Source organism: Hydra vulgaris, chromosome 03 (genome assembly GCF_038396675.1).
Source record: "Hydra vulgaris chromosome 03, alternate assembly HydraT2T_AEP".
Lineage (NCBI taxonomy): Eukaryota > Metazoa > Cnidaria > Hydrozoa > Anthoathecata > Hydridae > Hydra > Hydra vulgaris.
This window is the reverse complement of record NC_088922.1, coordinates 60,495,001-60,518,758: the sequence shown is the minus strand read 5'-3', so window position 1 is coordinate 60,518,758 and position 23,758 is coordinate 60,495,001. Positions and strand designations below refer to the sequence as shown.

The 23,758-nt window shown below is 28.0% G+C and overlaps 1 protein-coding gene across 8 annotated transcripts in view; it reads left to right on the top strand.

Annotated features, from left to right (window-relative positions):
- Positions 1–23,758, top strand: part of LOC100208807 (ras-related and estrogen-regulated growth inhibitor) — a 70,651-nt gene that overhangs the window by 38,157 nt on the left and 8,736 nt on the right. For 3 of the 8 annotated variants that reach the window (XM_065793876.1, XM_065793877.1, XM_065793875.1), the window contains 4 exons: positions 2,424–2,480; positions 5,515–5,603; positions 8,755–8,911; positions 9,007–9,063. In XM_065793876.1, coding sequence (XP_065649948.1) covers positions 8,800–8,911; positions 9,007–9,063 — 169 coding nt within the window. In that variant the 5' untranslated portion in view covers positions 2,424–2,480; positions 5,515–5,603; positions 8,755–8,799. Of the gene's footprint in view, positions 1–2,423; positions 2,481–5,514; positions 5,604–7,832; positions 7,885–8,754; positions 8,912–9,006; positions 9,064–23,758 lie in introns of all 8 variants that reach the window. The other 5 variants (XM_065793880.1, XM_065793879.1, XM_065793878.1 and 2 more) reach the window with 2 other exon arrangements.

Here is a 23,758-nt window from a genome sequence, read left to right as displayed (position 1 = left end):
AACTGTGTATATACCGATTGAGTTTGCAACCGTATTTACTTAATATAAGCCTCAACATTTAAAAATAGCTCCACGCCTATGAGTTACTTATTTTGATATAAAAATAGTCGGTTCCATCAAAAATATTTTGTTTTGTTTATTTTTGGAATCAAAAGATGTTTAATGTTACTAATTTTTTTATGTGTTGTGTGCTGTCGAAATATTTCATCAACTCATATATGTACCAAAAGGTATGAAAAATCAAATTGTTTGTAGTGACTTCCCTTTTTTTTACTCAGATTCGTGTTAATTAGACTTTCTTGTATATAGTATCTAATACGGTAATCCTGATATTTCATCTGTAGTTAATAAAGAACTTTATCCGTGGAAATAAAATATTATCCTCGAAAGAATGAATAACTCAATTATAATACAATAAACATATAACAGCATAAACAGCATAAGAAGATATAATATTATAATTTGACAGTAACACTTTTTTTTTTTTTTTTATCTCAAAGAAGAAAGTTTATCTACAAAAGTTTAATTGTCATCAATCTTTTTTTTCAATAATGTCTGGATTAAAAAGTTTGCGTTTTTAAGGATAAAAAAATATACACAATAATATGTATATTAAATATATGCAGATCCTTAATAAAAACGAAGACTTTTCTAGTAAACTTAATTTACGATTATTATAACATAATTTATAAACGAAGTATTAATGAGCTTTAAAATGTAAAAACAAAACAAAAAAAAGTAAGAGAAAATTATATTTATGATTTTAGAGTTTATTATGAATATAAAATTTTATTATGAATATAAAGTAAGTATTTTGTTATTAAATAGTTTGTTATTAAATTTGTACGAAACATGCTTTTTTTACGAGAAAATTAAAACTTAAAATTTTTAAATTAAAACAAATATGCTTAACAAATTATTATTTAAAACGTCGTGTTTAACTAATTAGCATTTTTTTATTTTGAGAGATTTCATCTTACCTCGGACTTTTTTCATGTTTGTATTGTTTCAGAAAAGAAATAAACATAAATATGTAACATGGTAAAGAAAACTGCGAATCTTATTTCTGATAGTTAAAGAACTCTTGTGATCATATAAAAGAATTTTAATAACATAATATTAAATAAGTGTTGTTTGTACAACATTTTTCTAATCTATAATTAAAGAATAAATTTTTAAACAAATCAACTTTCATTTTTTTTATATATATATAACAACAACTTAAACAATTATTACGTCTAAAAAAATGTTTAAAGTATTTCTTTGAATGAATCCGAATTCTATATAATCTCAATAGTCAATACAATAATTCAAACTCTTCCATAAACTTGCAGAAACAAAAGTAGGGTGCATTACATTTATTTTTGATTTAGTCTTCAAATTACATTCTCTGCAATTTTACTGTCTCATATAAAGAAAGTAATGTTACCCTTATTGTCAAACCAAAGCCTCAACGCCCGTGTTTTTGCAAAACTTTTCTATTCGTAAATTTATATTTTTTAATTGGTTAAAATTTGCAGTCCCAACACATGTAATTTCTTGTGCATATAGTGATTTCATAAACTCTACACTGGTATATCAGTTATCAAAGTGAAACTTTTGCCATTTTTTCCTTGAGACATTTATTAAAAAAATTTACCACTTTGTTTCCTGATACTTTTAAATCAGTTTCTGGGTATATTCACATTAATAAATCTAATACAAACTTTATAATTGTGTTCAAAACCTTTAATTTCTATTAAATTGTATAAACAGTATACAACGCACTTCCATAAGAATTATGATATTTTCTCCTTTACGATCTGTGAATATCCAAAATAGGTTTTCTTGAAATTTCAGAATTAAAAATTCTAAAATTTCAAGATCATGTGAAGCTTAATAATTGTCTCTTTGTGTTTGATTATCTTCAAAATAAACTAACAAATTCGTTTAATAATTTTTTTGTTAAAAAAAGTGATCACATAAACATTACACTCTAAATACTGAGAATTTTAATTTGCACACTTCCTTTTTCAAAACTATCAAATATAGCAAACTCTCTTAAAATATCAATGAATTTCTCACTAGAATTAATTTATACCATTTATTGAATAAAAAGATTTTAACTAAATGCCCTTTTATTACCAACATTCTTCTTTTCATTTGAAACCAAATTAAGAAGTTTTTATTTGAGCATATATTTTTATCATTTTTGTTGCTACTAATAATATTATTATTATTTATTAGTGTTTTATCTTATTTTCTTTTTTTTTTCCCTCTCTTTCTCTCTTTCTTTCTTGTTTTTATGTTTTTATTTTAGTATTCTTTGTTCATTGCTTTCTTTTTTTTTCTTTTTTTCTTTTATTTTGCATTCTTTCTATATTTTATTTACTAGTTGTTTTTTTTAATTTTTATTATGTTTTTTTTTTATTTATTTATTTTAGGTGTGACCTAAAAATTGACTAGTTTTTAAACATACAAGTGAAGCCTAACTTTATTATGTGAGTTTAAAATATATTATTGTTTATTTTTCATACTTTATGGTTAAATAAATGAACAAAAAAAACCTTTATATATATAAATATTATATATATATATATATATATATATATATATATATATATATATATATATATATATATATATATATATATATATATATAGATATATATAGATATATATATATATATATATATATATATATATATATATATATATATATATATATATATATATATATATATATATATATATATATATATATATATATATATATATATATATATATATATATATATATATATATATATATATATATATATATATAGGCCAACCTCTTGTTCAGCCATCCTAAGACGCAATCCAATAAAGTAATTTTGATAAATATTTACAATTTTCATTGAATATAGATTTGATAGATAGGCTAATTTTAAAACTTAGCATTTTTGAGTTTTATATTAATACTAAAGATTTATATCAAGTTATATATTAACCACATTTACAGTGTTGTTATTTTTCGGCTTCATAGATTTTATACTTAAATTAAAATTAAGTAGAATTTTTAAACAACAGCCAATGAGATATGGATAGTTGGGCAAAAATTAATGTATAAAAAAATTTTTCAAGTGTTATTTATGATATTTAATAAACTCAATGATATTTATTAACTATTCCCTTATAATATGACAGTAAAAAGTCATACGATGAAGAAGATATAGAAGCTACGTTAAATTATATGAAAGAAAAAAATACTTCAATCAGAAAAGCTGCATTCAAGTATGGCATTCCATTCTTAACTCTTATAGGTTGCAAGAACAAGAACAATGCTAGCTTCAAGGGTTTAGGATCAACAACCGTACTCTCACAACAAACACAGTTAATGATGGTGCATGGGTTTAAGTTCCTATGTGATTGGGGTTATGGTTTAATGCGAAATGATGAGATGGATTTCGTGTGCGGTTACCTTAATCGTAAAAGTCAATCAGGCCTATTTAAAAACGGCAGGCCTGGCAAAGGCTGGTTTTATGCATTTATGAACCAATGGTTAATAAGAAATCTCCACAAGAAAAACTCTTTTGATAATTATTTTGAAGTTGTCACTTAACAATATTAATTGCAATATTAATTTTAACTGGTATAACTTCTGGTTGTCTCATTTGGAATTACGATGAAACGGATTTCTGTGGTGATCAAGGCAAAGCAACTGTAGTATGTCGAAAAGGTGCAAAGCGTGTTACGAAACTCACTGGTAAGAATGAAAAAATCCATTTTAAAGTAAACAATTGCTGTAATGCTAATGGATACTTTACACCACCATTCGTAAAGTAGCAAAACGAAACTTTAGAGCTGAGTAGCCCACTTATCTCACATTATAAGCCACTGAACAAAGGTGTCTATTGCCTAAAACTGTAAAACTTAAATCTTTTATTATTTTTGTATGCTATATAAAAAATATATACACTTAGATATATAAAATGTAAATTTATTACCATAATGAGTATGACAAAATATTTGGAACATACATAAACCTGTTTAGTTTTTGGCAACAAGCTTTAGTATTTATAAGATCGATCAGTTTTACTTATATTGAGCCACGATCTTTTTTTTTTTTTTGATTACCACACACAGTAAAAAAATTTAAGTTAGGATTTTCTTTAACATTTGTTAAACCATTTACAAATATATCATTATTTTGGCATTTTTACACCTAAAGTTTGTCTCTTAGAACCAATATTTGTCCCTACTTTAAAATGGTATCGCTTTTTAAACCAAAATGACGTCATGCGTTACACGCGGATAAATCAAATCATATTTATTATGGACCTAATATATTAAAATATATATAAAAAGAAACTTTTGAAAAACTGTCTAATATAAAATTTCATAAAAAACACTTTTTAAAAACTGATAAAAACCCTACTAGAATATTTTAAAAATAGGTAACTCCGCACTACATTTTTTTTAACTTAATAAATACCTCACTGCACTTTTTTAAAGTTAATAAACAGCCCACTACACTGAAAAGCCAAATATGTATGTTAAAATAAAATGTTATGCCATTAAAAATAAACTTTTCGCTTTAAGGATCGTTGTCCACAAGCCTTTAAAATGCTCTTTTGAGTATCTGTTGGAATCACTATTTTGATAAAAATAGTGATTCCAACAGATTTTTTTTTTAAAATCTGTTGGGATTGACCTAGATTTTAAAATAATAGCCTTAGTAAAAAGGCAAGTGATTACCATACATACTGGAACAGAACTGTAGCCTTATTTTTAGTAAAATATCTAAATGAAACATTTAACAGAGTCAATTTTCTCTGTTGCAGTCATCGTTGATTCAATAATCAACATAGTATTTGAGAACCATGCAAGTTTTCTGCAACATAGTATTTGAGAACCTTGCAAATTCTCTTCAAATGAATGATTGATTATCAAAGATCCATCTGTGTTATTAAAAAAAGTTGCAAAATGGGCGTTACAAAATGTGACTTACAAAATGTTTTATTTGATTTAGTTTTGTCACATTCACTTAAACAGCTTTTGAAAATATTTGTAGATTATTTGATAAAAAATGTCTGATTAGAAACTTTGTTTATATGCAAATATCTTAATTTATTAGGTTTTGTAAAAGAAATTTGTCACTACCAAATAAGGCATTTAAAAAAATAGGATTATACCATCTATCCTTTATTTTAATGTTTTTCCTTGAAATAAAAATTTTTTAAACAAGATTGTCATTTTTTTTCTCTGCATTATATTATTTATATTATTTTATAATGATATAGAATATATTACTATTTAATTTATATTATTTATATAACTACATAAATGTTTCAATGTTAGATGGTATATTACGTTTATAAATGTATTAATGTTAGATGGTAAATTACGTTTATATAAGCAAAGTTATGAAGAAATTTGCAATTTCAAAAAAATTTTAGTTTATAAAGGAAAAGTTTTATTATAGTTAGTCTGATATGATTAATGTAAAAATTATTACATTTCGATAAATTGCGTAATATTATGGTTATTTAGTCCCGCAAGACATCCCGTTTGGTTCCGTAAGAAGAACTTCTTCGAAATCCGTAGACTCAGTGGCAATATTCTTAACAACAAGTTTTTTTGTTAGAGTTACTATTTATCATGACTTTTTTTCTGTTAATTAGAGTAGTGACACATGTATAACGAAGATATAACTTTAAATGTATTATTTATTAGAACAGCTATTTTGTTTTGTGCATATGCAATGCATATAGTATCTAATGAATAAAACTTTTTTTTAAAGAAAAAAATTTTCTTTAATATTTTTCTTAAAAAATATCATGAGTTATGAAAATATCAGGAAAAGTTATTTAAACATCAAAGTAAAACCAAATATTCAAAAGAAAAGCCAAGTCGTTTAATGATAAATATTAAAAAAGTTTTTAGAAGTGATAAATCCTATATTACTTTTTATTTATCTTATTTTAATTATCTATTAAGATAATTAAACATTTTTGTGTAGTCCAGACTTTTGAAATAGGCGTTTAAATAACATTTTACAAGTTTGTGCGTTATTTTGTCTGAATATTTGTCGTTTCCATTCGATATTTTCACACCTTTTTATTTCCACACATTTTTTTCCTGATTATTTAGATTTAAAAGTTTTAAGTGAAATAAAAACTAGTTTATTAGGTAGCACAATTTTTTAAACATCGCAAAAAGAAGTTGTGATGTATTTATAAATTTGTTATATACTGTATATATTTTATACAGAGGCTGTTCTTGGAATATTTGGAGGAGGAAGGAGGGGGGGGGCGGGAGACGAATCCTTCAAAAGTATTAACTACATTCTAGAAAAAAAAAATATTTAATATGTACCGAGATTATATATATATATATATATATATATATATATATATATATATATATATATATATATATATATATATATATATATATATATATATATACATATATATATATATATATATATATATATATATATATATATATATATATATATATATATATATATATCTTAATATATATAAAGGGCAATGTGTGTGTGTTTGTTTGTTCTCTATAGGAATCCGAACCGCCGGACCGATCTCGATGAAATTTGGCATGGGGGTAGTCCTCGAGGGGGAGAAGGTTCTTAGCTGGGTTTTGACCCCGTACCCCGACCCCCGGGGTCAAGGGGCCCAAAAATGGGCCCCCCTGACCCCGGGGTCAGGGGGGACCATTTTTTGGGCCCATTTTTGGGCCCATCTTTGTGTACAGATATCAGGTAAGCCAGTTTAAATATTGGCCCGGGCAACGCCGAGTAACTCCAGCTATCTTATCTTCTTATCTTATCTTAATCCTAATATATATAAAGGGCAATGTGTGTTTGTGTGTGTGTTTGTTTGTTTGTTCTCTATAGAAATCCACCGATCTCGATGAAATTTGGCATGGGGGTAGTCCTCGAGGGGGAGAAGGTTCTTAGCTGGGTTTTGACCCCGTACCCCAACCCCCGGGGTCAGGGGGGACCATTTTTTGGGCCCATTTTTGGACCCATTTTTGTGTACAGATATCAGGTAAGCCAGTTTAAATATTGGCCCGGGCAACGCCGGGTAACTCCAGGTAGTAGTATATATAATACAGTTTAATTTAGTTCAATAATGTGTCATAAGGTAATGTTTAAACTTGAAAATATTCCAATTGGTTCAAATTCATAAATATGTTTTTGTTCACATATTGTTATTGAGACTTAACTCATATCGACAGCATGTAAGTTAAGTCTCAATGACTCAATTTAACAGCACGGTGCAGGGTTCAGGAAAGAGAAGTTATAATTTAAATTCATATTTTTTCTACTTCTTTAAGTTACAAACAGCACAAACAACATTCTCAATACTGTGTTTCATATTATGATCTAATTAATAAAATATATATAAATATCATATAAATAAATATGAAAAATCATATTACTTTGTTAATACATGAAATAATGACCTTTATTAAGACACTATTTAAAAAAAAAACAGAAAGCAATTTAAAAAAACATTAGGAAGTTGAAACAATTAGACAAAAAGTTAATGCATGTTTGGAAGAGAGTTACAAATTTAATTTAATTTACGCATTGTGCGTAACGGTGGCAATTCGATCAGCATTGAAAACACATTACTGTAAAGTATTGTGAATATAACAAAGGATGTCTGATTTAAAACTATAATTGCAATTTTTTAATAATATATAAAATTTTTCGAATCTTAATTTATAATTGGTACTATAATATATTTATAATTGATACTATATATACCTTGCTGTTTAACATTAAACTAAAATTGTTGAAACGTTCAAGCTTCAACAACTTTACGTTTATATTACAGTTTAGCTGCGAGATTTTGAATTTGTTTCAATCATTGAGGCTAGGAAAACACAGTTAAGAGATTATTATTCAATTATTATATGTTATTCTATTATATATATATATATATATATATATATATATATATATATATATATATATATATATATATATATATATATATATATATTATAATTAATTTATCATTGCTTCTTTTAAAAACGTTGAGCACTTTTTTTGTAGAATACATTTAAAATTATTTGTACATAATATACATACATACATATATATATATATATATATATATATATATATATATATATATATATATATATATATATATATACATACATATATATTCTTACATATAAATATATACATATATATATATATACATATATATATATATATATATATATATATATATTATATATATATATATATATATATATATATATATATTTATATGGAACTCTGAGTTCCATGCCTTTCGGCAATCATCAGCCATTGTGTATAATCTATATATACGTACAAATAATTTTAATATTGCTCTATCATTTAATAGAATTGAGCACTCTTGAACGCACAAGAGTATTTGTATTATTATTATTATACCATAATAATACATAATCTATTTTATATAAATATATATATATATCATATTTTTATAAATAAATTATATGACTAAATGAAAGAGTAAAACTTATTTATTGACTACATAAATCTTTATACTTAGTCTACATTGTTCAGCGCATAGTTGAATAAAAACTGTGTGTGCTAAAGGGCTTTGTATGTGCTAAAAAATCCGTTAACATAATCTTCTCCGTTTTACATCAGACATACTGTTTACCTATAAAAACAATGAGATTTTCAAACACTTTTTTGCCGTTGTTATTTTCTTGTATAAGTTTTGAAGAATCTGTAAAAAAACACAATTAATTTAGATTGAGATTTTTGAAGCGTTGTTTAATAAAGTAAAAGTTATAACTATGTACCAAATACATCAAAAACCCTCTCCATCTTGTATTAAAGAAAACAATTTCGGAACTCATCGTTCAATAAAGCTTCTCATACTAGGAAAAGATGGTGTTGGTAAATCAGGTAAATATACCTATATATATAAAAATTTTATAACACTCTGAAATTTTCATTTTAAATAATTTTTATTATAACAAATAAAATTCATTAATTTTTAGCTATTGTTGTGCGTTACCTTACGAGAAGATTTATTGGCGAATACGATCCACTTTTAGGTACATTTTGTAACAAATAATGTTGTGTGTTATTTTAAATTTTTTTTAAAACTTACTTTTAGGCAACATACCCACTTTTGGTACCCTTTGACAAATAGTAACGTATTAATGAAAGTTGTTTAATACAAATCAAATCAAATATTTTTTTTTGTCAAGGGTAAACTTTAGCTAAGTTAATGATGTAAATTTGAAAAAAGTGCATTTTTACACTTGTCATTAAATTTGTTTCACTTAAATACAGCTCGAGCTTCAAATAAACTTTGTGTTTTCTTTTCCAAATTTTTTTGTTTCAAAAATATGTATTTTAGATAAAATAAATAAATATTATAAGGTTCGCGGATTTGTCTGTACTGCTAAAAATATTTTATACAACCTTTTTAAAAAATTCTTGCAGTTATTTTAGGTTTTGTTTTTCTTAATTTAAGTTTGTTAGTTTTTGTAGAATTTTAGGTTTCCAAAAAGTCTTATGATAAATATAAACAAAGTATCTGATAGAAAATTACAAAAATCTTGTTATCGGAGCCCAAGTGTAAGCAGAGCACTAAATAAGAGTGAACAAATATTTTTTCAGAATTTTCACAGTCTAGTTTATAAACTCAACATTAAGACGCAGTAAAACACATAAGATAGTTTTATTATATATAATCTATAATTATTATATTTAGTATATGAATTATTATATATAACATATAAAATATTAAATATATTATGACTTGAAATCCTAAAACAAAAGAAATCGTCTTCCTTAAAGTGGTTGCACAAGAAACAAAATTTTTTGACCCTGTGAAATTAAATAATCAAATTTTGGTCTTTATGCATGATCTTGACTAAAAATATATTTTAAAGACGCAAACTTTTTTATTTTGCCTTGATTACTTTACTTTATCGTTATAGCAAGACAAAAATATGCAAAATTTTAAAAATAGATATCTACAGATAGTAACATAATAACAACATCAAAATTTCAACATAGCTTCAAGGTGATAGTAAAATCCGTTTGTCATACCAATTTTTTGATTGACTCATTTAGTTAAAAATTATACCTTTATTAGTAAAAAAGTGTGTTTAAGAATAGCACTGTTTCTATTAAAGATAAAACAATCGAGTTACGGTTTTCAAAATCGTATATTTTTTGTTCGACTTTGAAAGCCTTCAGTTAGACAAAGTTTCTTAAAGTAAACGAAGTTGAAATCCGTTAAACTTTAAAAAAACTTAATTAAACGGTTATAAAAACCTCAAAAAGTTGTAACTTTAATTGTAATCGACTTTAAAAACCTTTAAAAGTTGTTAAAACTTTATTAAAACGATGTTTGAAGCCGCAAAAAGTTGTAAATCAAAATTTTATGGTTATCAAAATCGTATGAATTTGTTTACATTATATTTAACGAATTTGAAAACCTTATAACTTTGTGTATGTTATTTAACACGATTTAAACATTGTAAAACATCAAACAAATATCCCAAAGACTCATCGCTTGCTGTTTTGGCAGTACTTCCTGAAGGAATACAGGGAGATAAGGCCTATGGTGTGTGCAATATCTGCAAGAAAGACCTAAGAATGAATTCTTGGTCAACATTGACTCTGAGTGGTCACACAGAGCCCTTTTCGACTTCGGGGTGATATGGAGCTAATGATTTACCTTGCAATTGACAATCAGTATTTCTTCATGTGTGGCTCTATCGCGTTCCAAAGACTGCTTGCCCACTTTGACTCGAGGTTTAAGGTTTAAAAAGGTGCCTGCATGATTCACTTCAAGTCACCTCTCCTCTACAGGAATCTGCATATGGCCATGAAGAGCATGTTTGACTAGGAGCTTCCTTATTGCAACCGAGTTGCAATCAGCACTGACATCTGGACCTCATGCAACAAAGATCCATTCATGGCGGTAACCCTTCATTACATCACCAAGGAGTTTGTTCTACAAAAGGTAACTGTTGGAGTTGTTCCATTCCCAGGAAAGCACACTGGTCAGAACATTGCTACTAAGTTGGACAACTTGGTTAAAAGTTTTGAGTCACTCAAAATGGTCAAGAAGCTGGTTGTTGTGTGTGATCAAGTTTCAAATATGAAAGCTGCATTGAGGAAGTCAGAGACTATTGTTAATCTTGAAAGGGGTTCAATCGCGTGCATTGACCACAAGCTTAACGTGGCCCTGGAAAGGACTGCCAACAAATATCGATGCTATCTATGCATCCAGGACAATCTCTACCCGAGTCCATCACTCTCCTTATGCTGAAGAGGTGTTGAAAAAGAAGTGCCTCGAGATGGATGGTAATACTTTTAACTTTTTAAGTAGATACGAATACAAAGTTTTACAACTTAATGTCAAATTTTTACAAGTATTTTTTAATTTTAAACAAAGTTTTCTAAAATTTCACGATTTCATGCGAAGTTTTTTGCGAATTTTTACTTTAGTTTTTGTTTCCCTACAGAAAGATCACTGCTCTACAGTACCGTACAGAAAGATCACTGCTCCTTGTGCTACCAAATGGATTTCTGTCCAGATGATGCTTCTAAACATCTGTCCAGATGCTTCTAAACATCTCCAAAGTGTGCTGTGTGCTCTCCAAGTTGACAAAAAGGAATAGACCACACCCATTCCTACGGATGAACAATTTGAGCTAGTTGCAACCATTCTGCCACTCCTGACCACATGTTAAATTATCTCTGAGTCAATGTCGAGTGATAAGAAAAATACAATGGATAGAGCACTGACAGCCATTGTTCATCTTGGAATAGGTGTGCTTCTCTGAGGGTAAAAGAAATTAGAAAGAACAGTGTAACTGGAGTAGATCCTTTCATGGTTGAGCTCATTGTAGAACTCGAGAAACGATTGTCAAGAGAAAGATGTGACATCATGCCTTATGCTGTAGGGTGCCTGCTACACCCCTTTTTGAAAGGCCAACAACTGCACGCTTATGGTGTAAGAGATGAGATTTTTGACAAGTTAAAAGCCAGTCATCCTACAATAGCAGACTGGATGTCAAACCTGCAAGGTACAATCAATGTCTTAGATGAGATCCCATGAGCTTCTTGAAGATGATGGTGAGACTGAATTCTGGAAGGCAGCAGCAAAGGTAATAGCTATTAAGTATAATAAATAAATTTCTTTAAAACTAGTTAAATATACTTCTATTAATCTTAATGCAATCGAACAAACAAAGTCATAAAAATTTTAATTTGAGGATACGATGTCATACGTGGAAGAGGTTAAACTTTTTAAAAATTATTTGAATTTAAACAATTTCAGATTTAAGTAAGTAAAATTATACGAAGTTTACTTTACGTTTAACTTCCTTTCCTTCCCTTTAGACTGTGTCCAGTCAATTCAGGCAGACAAATGCTACAACTGAGGGTCCTCTGATTACCGTTGAGTGGCAAAATTTAGAGAAACAACTGTGATAGATTCGAAGTTTGATGTCATTAACTGGTGGAGGATTACCACGTGAGTATTATTGCCTGCCATCCTCAAAGGCCTCAAGTGAGCGGGCCTTTAGTGAAGCTGGACAGGTGGTCCACAAAAAGAGATGCAGGTTGTCTCCAAAACCACTGAGAAGTTGGTCTTCATCAACAAGAACTTCGATTTGTTAAACTCTTTTGTACCTGTTTGGGGATACTGCTCCATGGAAGAGCAAATGGCAGCTAGACCTGCTCCAGAAAGAGATCAAAATGATAATGATGACTCAGACTAGGATGATGATGATGATGATACCGCCTCATTAAAAATAAAATCTCCAGAATTGTTATAATTATATTTTGATTTTATTATTTATGATATTATAGATATTGTTATTCTTATTATTATTATTGTTATTGTTGTTATTGTTATTATTATTATTATTATCATTATTATTGTTATTATCAATAAATTATTATTGTAATTATATTGTAAATTTTGAGAAAAATAAATATCTTGTTGTTGTTGTTGTTGTTGTTGTTGTTGTTGTTGTTGTTGTTGTTGTTGTTGTTGTTGTTGTTGTTGTTGTTGTTGTTATTGTTGTTGTTGAACTGGAAAGGCAAGATAGACATCATTTGGGTTCCCAAGCCCAAGAACTAGCACAAAAAAATGAGAAAGAAAGACTGGAAGTGGACAACTAAATATTCTTTACTAGAATAGCATGCTAGGATTATTTAGATTAGATAATCGATAATATGCAAATAATTTATTCGCATATTTAAGGAATCGGATTTTAGAAATCTATAATGATTATTAAATAAATGCAATGGGTCTTAACATATCTTTTATATACTCTTTATTTCTGTAATTTCACTCTAGTGTTTACATCAAATTTTTATAATTAAGAAATTATAACTTAGGAGGAAAGAGAATACCAAACCAGTTATCACTTCACTTTACTTTATATCGGTGTCTTTGAACCTGAACATAGGTAGCTTCTCATCGATTGTGATCTTTTTTAAATCTAAGAGATAGTGCAGGAGTCTATGAGAATAGAAGAGAAGAGCATAATAGTTCTAGTACAGCCACATACATGTTTGAAAGCCTTTAGAAATTCTAAACAATTTTAAAACACGCCATTTTCGAATTTACACAACTTTTGACGATTTTGAAAACCGCGAAAATATACTTTATTTGAACAAATATGATTTTGAAAACCTTCAAATTAAATTTCATACAACTTTTTACAATTTTGAAAACGCGAAAATATATTTTATTCGAAGTAATACGATTTTGAAAACAGTTAAATTAAATTCTATACCACTTTTAACGATTTCGAAACGCGTTCACACACGACTTTTAGCGACGTCGAAGCTTCGACTTCGAAACACATCGACCTCGATTGTTTTATCTCTTGTTTCTATAAATGTATAAAATTATACCTCTATTAGTAAAAAAGTGTGTTTAAAATATAGCACTGTTTCTACAAATGAATAAAATTGAAAAGTTATAAAACTCAAAAAAAAAAGCCATGTATGTTTGATGTATGGATTATATATATGAAATGAGTTATTCCTGAAAATTTCAACTTATTTCTCCAATTCATTTTTGAGTCATTATGTTTAAAAACCTTTAAAATTATGAACATGAGAAAATCAAGTTTTTACCTAAATTAATATAAAAAACTTGTTTTAACATATCTTAAGAGAAGTTTTTTATATTAATGTAGATAAAAACTTGATTTTTGAGAATGAAAAATGCGAATCTTATGCTGAACATAAGATTCACATTTTTCATTCTCATTTTTTTTATCCATATAGCCTATTTTGATTGCTCGTAATTTTTTTATTTGTTTTTTAACGATTGGACTGGATCGCTTTTCCATTCTTGCAACATGCTGGCAATCTTGTGCAATTGGTTATTATATTTATATAAAAAATGTTATATATAACTATACAAAAAATGAAAAACAGAAAATTTTATACGATTTGAATATATATGATCCATACAGGGCCGTCCCGAAGAGGTCTTCTATAGGGGGTGTTGTATGTATTTTTTGCCAACTAGAGAAACAAAAAAAAAGGTCCTCAATGTTTGTATTTTGCCAACTATAGTTCAAAACTTGCCTAATGTGCCAACTCAAATCCTTATATGACAGCTTTGGGGGGGTGGGACACTCCCCGTTTGGGACGGCTCTGTCCATATATCATTTTAAAGAGGATAAATTTCTGATAAAGAAATACTTAAATAAAATGATTTTACTTTTTTTGAAAAAAACAAGATTACTTTCTTGGGCAACCACCTTAATAACCTTTTTATGATTAGGAAATATAAATTTGAATTAATTATAGGTTTTAAAATATTTATTACTTAAATTTGTTTGAATAGATTTTAAAATAATTTTTGCCATTTAGTGCTTTTAAAATTAAATATTTGAACTTATTTGATAAACTTTATAAATCTTGAAACTTAAAACTGTATTATAATACTCATAAAAAAAACTGGTAAATATAAAAAATATAAGAAGCTTATAAAAAAACAGAATGCAGAATTATCTTTACCCTGGATACATAAAAGAAACTAAAGCCTATCCTTCGTGAACTTATGGAAAGAAAAAAAATTTAATTTGTATTTGCTTGCAAGAGGAAAGAATCCCTCTACCCTTAACCAGATGAACACTAATGGTAGAAAAAGTTATATGAAACGATCATAGTACAGATAAGTTCAGATTATTGATTTTATTTAATCACCTGTGGACAACCTCAGATGATAAATCATACTGAGAGAAAGGAAGACAGAGACAAAATCTAGCAAATCTTTTTTTAAAAATTCAAGTAACTGTGAAAAAAATTTTGATCTTTCAAATTCTATTAAATGTTAAAAAAAAACAGAGATTATCGAAAACTCATACTACTCTTACCCAGAGTCGATTCTACAAATAAAATAAGGGGGAGGGGGGGGTGAATCCTTAAAAAGTAAGAAGTGGCTTCTAAAAAAAAAAAAACTCAATAAAATTATATTTTAACCGACTGAATTGTATCAAATACCCGACTAGCCGACTAAATTCGTAAAAAAACCGACTATAACTTGAAAATCACCTTCTTGGGGGGAGGAGGGTTCTTCCCTCAAAGAAAGTGATTTCCCCACCCCCACCCTACCCCCATAAAATCGCCTATACTCTTACCAAGACTACTGGAAAGAGAGGATACATGACCAAGAGGCAAATATTTTATGTGCCTCTTGATAACTTACAAGGATTTGCTGCAACCAATATTTGAAAAAAAAAGTTAAAGGAATAATTAATTTTTAGGAGGAATAGCGTAAAGAAAACTTTATTTTTAGGCCAGGGGACTTTACTTTTAGCGTAAACTCTAAAAATAAAGTCCCCTGGCCTAAAAAATACACCCAAGGTTTTTAAAAAGGCTTAATTCTAAATTTCAATTATTTATTCAAAACAATTATTTAAATAATGGCATTTTTTTGTTTTTTTCAGTTGATTAAAGTAAAACTTTAGAGTCGATTTATGACATTGCCAAAAAAAAAAAGTTTATATATGTATATGCTTGCTAAAAATGGGCGCCACGGTTCTCCTAAATGTAGTATTTATTAAGTATGTATTTTTTGGCTTCCCCGGCTTCACTTCACATCTCAAAATAAATAAAATTTATATTTGTAAATGAATACTAAAAACAGGTACCACAGGTGACCTTAATTTACAAGTAGATGAATAAGAAAAAAAAACAAATTAGTATAAATATTATACAAGAGTAGACAAAAATAAAAGGAAAAGTAAAAAAAAAACAGAAAAACATTTCTTGTTATTAATAGCATTAATAATAACTCAATAAATCTATTGAAGAACTTATAATTTTTTTATTTCATTTTTAAAACTGTGAAAAGTAATAGGTAGACCGAGTCTGAAGCTTAAAAAATGAAAATTGCAAAGTTTTCACTTAACCTAATTTTCAAATTTATCATGTTATAAGATTCTGAAAATCTGACAAAATATCTTACAAAAAGTAAAATAAAAATCTTTCATTTTGTCTTCATTCGTGAGTTTTTTGCCTAAAATCATGGAAAAAATCTTTTTATTGGAAGCACAACAAAAATTGTCAAAAGTAAAATACGCATATTAAATATAAAATAACACCTCAAAATGATATTTCTTGGGTAAAAGTTCAAGCATAAAGCAATCTCTTACAATCACGTAAAAATCATGGAGGAGTACCAAGGCATTGGATTTGACTTTCAAAACAATTTTCAAAAGGTTTTCGGGCAATTCAATATCGTAAGCAGTAGAATCTTTTTTTTTAGCCAATGTTCTACTCGCATTAGACTTATAGATATTATTATATCTGCTAACTGATTTCTTTTATTGATCTTTATAAGTTTTAATTGACTTAACTCTCTTTCAGCTGTAGCATTACTAACAGGCAGAAAAAATAGAAAGCCAACGCAGATTCATAGTTTACGAAATCTTGGAACATCAAAACTGCCTTGATATAAATGAATTTGTTGCAAATAAATTCAACCGTCAATATCTTTTGAGCAGAATAGATTTTCACGCCAAATGCTTCTGTTTTTAACAAACTTAGATTCTTCCATTCGGACTGCAGCTGGGCCAAAGTGTATTGCGTTTTTAAAGTTGGAAAACCTCTAAGAAGAGCAGAAAGTTTTGATAAAGCTGCGCTTCGACTAGTTCGAATGTAGATGTGATCAAGTATTTCGCAAATATTAAAAAAGTGAACTTCGAAAGAGAATCTTTTTTTCGAATCCTCGACGGAGGTAATTATAAACTCACGACAATTTTTGAAATAAATAACGTTAATTTTGAGAGAATATAGAAACGCAAACGAACCAGCTACAATTGGTTGAGTAGAGGGATCGTTTTTTTGGTCAGACATAGGTCCCGCAAATGCATCGACGAAATCTGCAGTGGTATTAAACATCTCTGCTTTGCGGTTGTGCTAATAGACGATAAAGGAACTTTAAACATAGTGTACTAATAAAAAAATTTTTTTTTTTGATGCTCATCAAAATTATCGCATATATATATATATATATATATATATATATATATATATATATATATATATATATATATATCGCAGCAATATCTGAAGCAGAATTAGACGGCGTCATTGGCTTCGTTGTCATATAGATGTTGCCTTATTGTGTAAATATCGTTTTAACTTATGTTTAAGATTTTGGGTTTATCTATTGTTTTAAGTTACGTTTGAAATTTTGAGTTTATTTAATTGGTGGGAAAAAGGTAGCCAGATGACACAAGACGTGTTTAAAACGTCTATAACTACGTATTTTATACGTCTTAAACGCAGCTTTTACCCATAGCTAACTCATTTCCCACCGGGTTAGCTCTCATAACAATAATTACAACTATCTTTAAAACGTTCATGATATATAATATATACAAAGTTTAACTCTCCTAATAATTCTTAATAACTAACTACAAAAATATTAAAACACTTGTGACTACTAGCACATATAATTGGCAGATCGAACTTTAACAAAAAAGGTTTTTTCAAAAGGTCTGGTTACAATTTTGTTCGAAAGCTATGGTACTCAAGAGACAATATAAAATTAAGGTTTGTTTAAAAACAATGCTTGTTTTAAAAAATAATTATTAATAAAAATACGCTTAAAATAAAAATAATAAAATGAGTTTTTAAAACTTACTTATTACTAGATTTCAAAGTAAAAAATCTTAAAAGACGACGGGATAAGTCCCAAAAATCTTAAAAGACGAAGGGATAAGTCCTATTTTTACATACAAAACATTAAACATAAATATAATAATAAAAAATACATTATTATCGTGTTATACTTTTTCAACTTTTTATTTTAATAATGTTTTAGTGAGAAAAACAATCCGCAAAGTCGATTATGAGTCATTTTCTCATTCCGTCAATTCTAAAATTTACTACTAAAATTTTGTCCTACAGCTATAAAAACGCAATTCTTGTACAAGTAACATAAAAAACAGCACCGTGGGTAGTAATATAATATAAACTAATATAAACTAGCATTTTATCGGATATTTGCAACTAAAATTTAAAATTTTGTGTGCACAATTGTTAATCAAAAATGTCCACTCCGTAGATGTCCTTCATCTAGGACTATATTGTTATACTCAATAATTTTTTTTCTTTTGTATTAAGGCTAATCGGGGACATAATTTGGTGCTTTAGACATGCTAATATATGATATTTTATTACATGTATTAATTTACACCTTATCCTGTTGCAGCTCTTGTCAAAAACTTGCTGTCCCCACACTTTTTGTCCACTCCGTTATTACATTCTAAAATAGTCACAGGTTTGTAGTTTTTACTTATTTACTAATTAAAATAATGAAAAAAGTCCAGTTCTATGAAATTTATTAACATTTAAAGTTGTATCGTGCTGTAAGCATCATTTATATAAAAATGAGAGCCAAATTACCTTATTTTAAAAAAGATATTCTTATTCGAAGTCTACTCCGTTACGCTTTTTTATTCCGTAAAATTACAAATTTTTATATGGCGTGTTTTAGTACTCTTTAAATCTTTTGGACAATATAGCAATAAAAGATTTTTAAAATGTTTTCCAATGAGTAATAATGAGATATTATTGATTATGTATAATTATGTCTACTCCGTTACTGTCAACTCCGTAATTTCCTCTTAATAACGGAGTTGACAACAACATAACGGAGCTGACATCACGAAGATAAAAAAAATCAAACGCTTTAAACTAAGCTATTTTCTGCATTAAATAAACACGTCAACCATTAGGGACTTACTGCGGCGGTAAAATAAGATTACCTTTGCAGCGTTAAATATGATTACCATATGTACGCTGCGTTCTTTTACTTTTAAGTTATTGTAAGAGTAATTTGTAAGTATTTTAGTATTAGGATTTCATTTATTGTTTGGTTTTTATATACATTTGATCTAATACGTTTGGCTTTTAAAATAAATGTAAATCTTGAAATATATTTTAATAATAATAATAATAAATAAGTAATAAATAAACTTTTGGTGTATTAACAATTACAGTTATTATACTATTTTTCCAAAAGAAATACAACTAGGCATATAACATGAAAACTTCAAAGAAATCTCGTGCTGAAATTCAGAAAGCGTTTCGGGACAGACAATTAGAAAAAAATGCAGACAAATTTCGTGAAAAAGAACGCAAACGTTGGCATATGCGGCGTGAGAAGAAGAAGGTTAAAGTGATATCAGAATTATCAGAAAGAAAAAAACGAATTTTTCGTCGTTGTTGGTGCGTCCAGAAAGCAAAATTTAGAGCTGCAAAAAGAAAGATTGAAACATTGTTATCAGAGTCACAGGAACCCGAGTTGAGTAGGAATAACGAACGCAAACAAAGAGGTAGAGCAAAGGTTGCTTACCGAAAAACAAAGGCTTATAGAAAAATACAAACATTAACGGACGAGTTGGAAACAGCTAATTGTTCAGCCCAAAAATACAAAAAACGTTGATTAAGGCTTAAAAGTTTCCTGCCTGGTTTACAAGCAAATTCACCTACAACCACTGATAGATCATATACTTCTTCTGTAAAAAACGGTTTTCTTACAAATGAAACAAGCAGGATGTCAAATTTATTAGCAGGTAATAAAACCCCAAGCTCTTCTTTTTCATCAAAAAGTACAACTCCAAACAACGAATGCCATCGTGGTAATAGATCGCTTGATGCTGAAACACAGGATTTGATCAGAGAGTTTCTTACACGTGATAACAATTCTAGAATAACAACTGGAAAGAAACAGACTGTAACAAAAAATAAAGATAAAAAACAAAAGCGACTACTATTTGATTCATTAATAAACCTTTATGAAAAATTTAGCGCGGAATATACGAGAAACAACATTTCATATACAACGTTTACTCGTTATCGTCCATTTTTTGTCCGCAAAACCGTCGGCTAAAGATAGAGATACATGTCTGTGCAAAAAACACGAGAACATACAATTACTTTGTGATAAACTTATTACCTGCGTGTTTTGAAAGAAAAAAATATTGAAGTAGTGAAACAAGTTTGTTGTATTACTGATAGAAGAGAATGCATGTTTAGAGAATGTAACATTTGTTTTAAGTCTCGTGTTCAATTTCAAGCAAAATGATTGCTAAAAGATGAAAGTATTATAGTTTGGTTCCAGTGGAAAAAAGAAAAATAGGAATATGAAAAGATGTAAGAAAAGAAAACAACAAATGTTATCAGGAAAAGTGTGTTCTGGAACACTTAAAAATCGTAAATTAAAATTCTGTGAATCAACTCGAAACGAGCTATGCAAGCATGTTTTTATAATAAGACACCAGTTCAGAATGTACAAACAATAAAAAGAAACAGTAAATGTGAACGAAGCTGTTATACATATAGATTTTTCTGAGAACTATGTGTGCAAGAATTTTGCTGCAATTCAATCTTCACATTTTGGAGCAAGTAACAAACAAGGTACATTGCATATAGGAGTAATTTATAAAATGGATGGACATCAGTCATTTACAATTATATCCAACTCTTTGAGGCACGATCCTCTTTCTATATGGGCACATCTGGAACCCGTGCTAATTGAACTCAAGATAGATAACCCACAAATTACAGATCTTCATTTTTTTCTGATGGATCAACCACACAATATATGAATAAGCAAAACTTCTTCTTATTCTCTACATTGATATACGAATTAAAATTTAATTTAGCCATTTGGAATTTTTTTTGAAAGCGGGCATGGCAAGGGAGCACCAGATGCGATAGGAGGATCTGTGAAACGTCAGGCAGATCAATTGCCTAATATGGGTTGTGACCTTCTAGATGCAGAAAGTTTATATAATTTTCTTAACAATGGACATTCATTAATAAAGTTTTACTATATTGAGGGATCCAAAATGACTTTTTTTGACTCAAAATGTTCTAAAACATTAAAGGCTATTACAAGCACTATGAAATTGCATCAGCTGCACACAGACAGAAAATTTAATGTTTTGTATCGAGATTTAAGTTGCTTCTGTAAGAGGGCTACAGTTTGCACATGCTACAATTTAAAGCGGTATATGTTTTCCAAAAACACTAGCACGGTAAAAAAAATATTTGTGTATTTTATTATTTTGCTAATTTATTTGTTTCTATAATAATTAAATTTATTTTAAGTACTTCCGTGAATTCTTTTTAATATTGCTGAATTTTAACAGTGATGAAAGTATTACTTCGGCCAATGCAATGGATGTCAATGATTACCAATTTCAACATTTAAGCAACAATATCATTGATCTGGTTAATTTCGATGAAAATTTGACTATTTTGTTGATTGAAGCAAATGATGTTGTGAGCGACTACGACTTTCTTCACATTAATGATGTATGGTAATGATCCAGTAACGGAGTGCACAGTATTTGTACAATTTAAATCCGAAAAAGATTTTTGTCGAGTTAGTTTCTTTTTTTAAAGACGCTTTACCTTTTTTAAAAAGACAATGTACTGAATTTATTTTTATACTAAGATTTTCCCTTTAATTTAAAATGTAACTTACACTGTTTTGCTTTTAAATAATAAATAATTAGCAAATGTCAGTAACGGAGCAGATATTGTCACATAAATTAAATTTTTTATGCCATTAAATTTGGCTAATATACTTAACATGTAGGCTGTAGTTATAGTACCCAGTATATTTCATTACAAAAATAGAATTTATTACAAAAATAATAATAATTCACAGATGTAGTTACATTTATGTTACAGTAACGGAGTGGAAAAAATTATTGGGCCTCATTACTTGATGATATCCAAAAATATTTAAAAAGCAGATTCGTGCAAAACCAAATCTATTTTGTACATCCCTAATAATGAAATTTTTTAGATAGTTCAAACTTTATTTTCATGCAACATTAGTTGCGACAAAACCGTCTTATGAGAAATTGGCTCTTATAATAAAGATACAATTTTAGCATATTCTCCACGCAATTTTAGCATAATTTATATAACTACGTAAAAATAAATAATAAAAATGGATTAAAGTACCGGAGTAAAGTTTTCTTTACTCCGGTACTTTAATCCAGGTAGAGTTGTGCTTCATATAAAAAATTTATAAAAAACTTTAGTGCTTGAATAATGAATGATTTAAAGTGATGTTTTAAATAAGCTCTTAATATTTTTGCAAAAGAATCTTATTTGGTCGATAAAAATTTGAGGAAGTTTGGTGCCCAGCTGGCATAGCTCCATGGTTTTTGTTTGTATATTTAAAACCCTCAAAAACAAAAAGAATAACACGCGTGAAGAAAACGATTCTAATTCCATGAAATTACCTATTAGGATATTAGGTTTTATCGATAGTTTCACATTTGTTATTGAAACATAGTATAATACTAAGCTATACGTAGTATTATACTAAGTTTCTGTAATGAATGTGAAACCAGTAATAAAAGCACGCAACGTTTGATTTTAGAATCTCATAAAACACGTATAAAGCTTGACAAAAACTGCCCTTGACAGACACGTGTTTATACGGTTTTAATTCCGAAAAATTTCGAGGTTTTAATTCCGAAAAAACCACTGTTTTAATTTAGAAAGTGATACTAGGTGTGGAGCCCGGAAATTTAGAATCCTTAGTTTGGAGTTGAGCGGGAAAGTACACATACATTATTTTGAACTCTGAAGATGAATATTAATATAAATAAAATATTATTAGCTTTTAGTTAAGTTTAGATAGAGAACAGAAAACTCAGGTTATTTTTGTATTCAATTACTGTAAATAAAGTGTTTAAAGAAATATCACAACATTAAGAACATATAAAATAAAAACAACTAAAAAACACGTGTTGCATGTGAAAAGTAAAACAAGCTTGTATATAAACATGCGTCATTTAAGAAACAGATGAATTCAAACCTAAACTTTTTAAACATACAATAATTAATTGTTTCTACATTATTCGAAATTAAACAAGTTTTAATGGTTTTCCATTGAAATTAAGTTTCAACGCAGAGCAGGGATTTTGTAAAAATATTAAATTATGACTAATTTATATCTTGGCCAAGAAGCGAATATACCCAATGAGAAATTGATATAGTTTCAGAGTTTCATAAAGTTTTCTGAGGTTCACTTTTTCGAATCATTTTGCGCTGTTACGCTCGGGCATAATTTTTTTATAGTAGTAACTCCGACCACTTTTTTGCATCATGTACATATGTACATGTACATGTATGTATGCAAAATGTACAAAATATGTACATGTACATGTATGCAAAAAAAAAAAAAAGTGTTGATGTGAGTAATCCCTG